The 2,500-nt window shown below is 43.7% G+C and overlaps 1 protein-coding gene across 1 annotated transcript in view; it reads right to left on the bottom strand.

Annotated features, from left to right (window-relative positions):
- Nucleotides 1–1,983: 1,983 nt before the first annotated feature.
- The window catches only part of LOC125035389 (glutamate receptor ionotropic, NMDA 2A-like), a gene marked incomplete at its 3' end in the record, with an annotated part of 82,936 nt that continues 82,419 nt past the window's right edge, over nt 1,984–2,500 (bottom strand). The window contains 1 exon segment of the mRNA XM_047627755.1: nt 1,984–2,186. Within this exon segment, the coding sequence (XP_047483711.1) occupies nt 1,984–2,186 (203 nt within the window).

The following is a 2,500-nucleotide window of genomic DNA, read 5'->3' as shown; positions in this document are numbered from 1 at the left end:
TGAGAGAGATATATATACATATGTTTAAATAGTTTGAAAAAAATGTTTACAAGACGAGGGGTTTTATTTTGAAGGGACGGAAGCTGCAAAAGGCTCGATTGTGATCTTAAGCACTAACTCACCTAGCGTAGACGTTCAGGATCTGGGGCACGGGTTCTCCATCGCCTTCGTCATTGGCTCTTGGTTTCCAACAGCTGGTGAGTATATTGCCTTGTCTAAACACCAAACGAGGGTAGGAGGGAAGGGGAAAGAGTCTTAAGTGAGAGATGTACATAAAAAACGAAAATAAAAACAAAAGACAAAAAAATAATAGTTAAAAAAAAGATACACATTAACTAATGGTCTGGTCAGGCCTGGAGATTCTGAAAGGGCGTAGATGTGTGCGGTGGCTGAGGGCGGCTGGGCATGTTGTGGCATCAATGGGCGTGGGGGGGGGGGGGAGGCGAATGAGTACTATATATATATATCAAAAATTATCACTAGTGATTAATGGGGACAGTCGGAGGGAGTCAATGAATGGCAAGGGCAGGCAGATTATGAGTCACATATTGCAAACTATGGAATGATTCATAAAATAAACACCTCATTCGATTTCTGCTAAAAAAAAAAAAAAGCTTTTTCGTCTCTTTTTAAATACAAATAGTATGGCGTCTTGTGAAACGACACCGAGATGTTGTTTATATATAATACCCATGAGCAAAAAGAGTGCAAAAATATCTGCCACAGTAAGCGGGATGATCCATTTGTGAGCGTCTTCGTGTTCATGATAGTCAAAACACCGCCCACCCATCAAGAGGGGGGGGGGGACAGGACCAACTATGCCGATATGGGGGGGGGGGGGTTGCAGTGTGGGGACATCATCCCCCACAGTTGAGGGAGAAAGATAAAGTTCATCACAAAAAATAGATGAAATAAATCATAATGAAGGAAATAACAAAATCCCAAAGTCGGACCGCCATAAGGAAATCATATCCTCTGGAAGACAATGTCAGATTCAGCTTAGGGGGAAAAAAAAGATACAGGGAATGAACTAAATTGACATCTTAAGGAAACGAGATGTACATGCAAGGAGGGGCAGTGAGAGATTGTGGACAGGCAAGGCAAGAGGTTAGTTTTCCTTGAGAAAAAATCAGTAAAGAAGAATAGGAAGTGGGAGGAAAATAATAACGAATCTGACAGAGCAATCCAGGAGCAAATGCAAATCACGGCAAAAAAATCACTCTTGTGCGTGAGAGAGAAGTGCAACCCTACAACACCCTATAATGAGTTTAATAAAAGGATTCGGAGGTGTTTAAAGACAGAGTAACAATAGGTTTACGGACGCGTGGTACTTGCCCTTGAACACGACCAAAATATTATAAGAATGAGCCTCACAGAATCATGTGAGTTTACTGAATGTGTTGTTTGGTAGTTGGCTTGAGTACGCTGGTTCCGTAAGCCTATGAGGAGTCCACATAGTTGTCACATTGAAGTGTCCATATCTGGCTAGTATCTCCGGGATATGTACAGGGAGCGAGAGGTTGGCTACATTATTGAGAAAACTGCAGAAGGGATTTATTCTTAGTATTAATTAGGGTTAGAATGAAAAAAAGACATAAACAAGAAGAGTGAGACGTAAAAAGGGGGATAAGAGGACAAGGGTTATTGTTCTTCCCTCCCATTCGCTCCTTCAGCAAACATGCCTCCACTAACGACTAACCTACCTCTCCTCCTTCTCCTACATCTCCTCTTCCATTATTTCCTTATCCATTTTCATCTATCACTTTCCTCTCCACCATTCTTTACCTCTTCCTTCCTTCGTCATCCTCACAGTCAACCCCCCTAAAAGAAAAAAAAGAAGAAAGAAAAGAGAGAGAGAGATCCCCTCGATCCTCTTCCCTTCTCCCTCTCTCTTATTTCTCTCTCTCTCTCTCTCCTCCACCTGGAATAAAAAAGATTGCTCAGTTATCCACCGCCTTCGATCCCTCCAAAAAAGCGACATACCTGCTGGCGAACTTCCTGCTGGGCTTGACGCCGTGGGACTCCAGCTCCTTCTCCAGCTGCTTGATCCTGACCCTGGCCATGTCGAGCTCGTGCTTCACCTTCCAGATGTGGGTGTCGCAGAGCGGGTCTCGGCAGCGGTGGCGCCTCAGCTTGTCCTGGGCCTCGAACACAGCGCCGCGGAACGTCAGCGATTTACCCATGCTCTGTCGGAGGGCGGGGGAGTTAGGGCGCGAGGGGCTGGTGTGGGGCTGATTAGTCTGGCCCGCCTGCACAGTCTCGTTTCCTTTCCTATTGTGAAGGGATGTGAGATATTAAGGCGTTGTTTTGGTTTAGTTCCCTATGTAGAAATTTCATTCCGGTCGAATTTATGCGGCTTTCAAGGGGAAGTGTTTGAATGTAATTACAAGCTCCCGTATCAGAAAAAGAAGAAAAAAAAAATACATTATGAAAACATGCACCGGTTAGATCTAGCATAAATTCAAATTAATCTAATATTCAAAAGTACTTTCAAATATGA

Source organism: Penaeus chinensis, chromosome 19 (assembly GCF_019202785.1).
Source record: "Penaeus chinensis breed Huanghai No. 1 chromosome 19, ASM1920278v2, whole genome shotgun sequence".
NCBI classification, from domain to species: Eukaryota; Metazoa; Arthropoda; class Malacostraca; order Decapoda; family Penaeidae; genus Penaeus; species Penaeus chinensis.
Note: the sequence above shows the minus strand (reverse complement) of the source record. Positions and strands in the feature narration are given on the sequence as shown.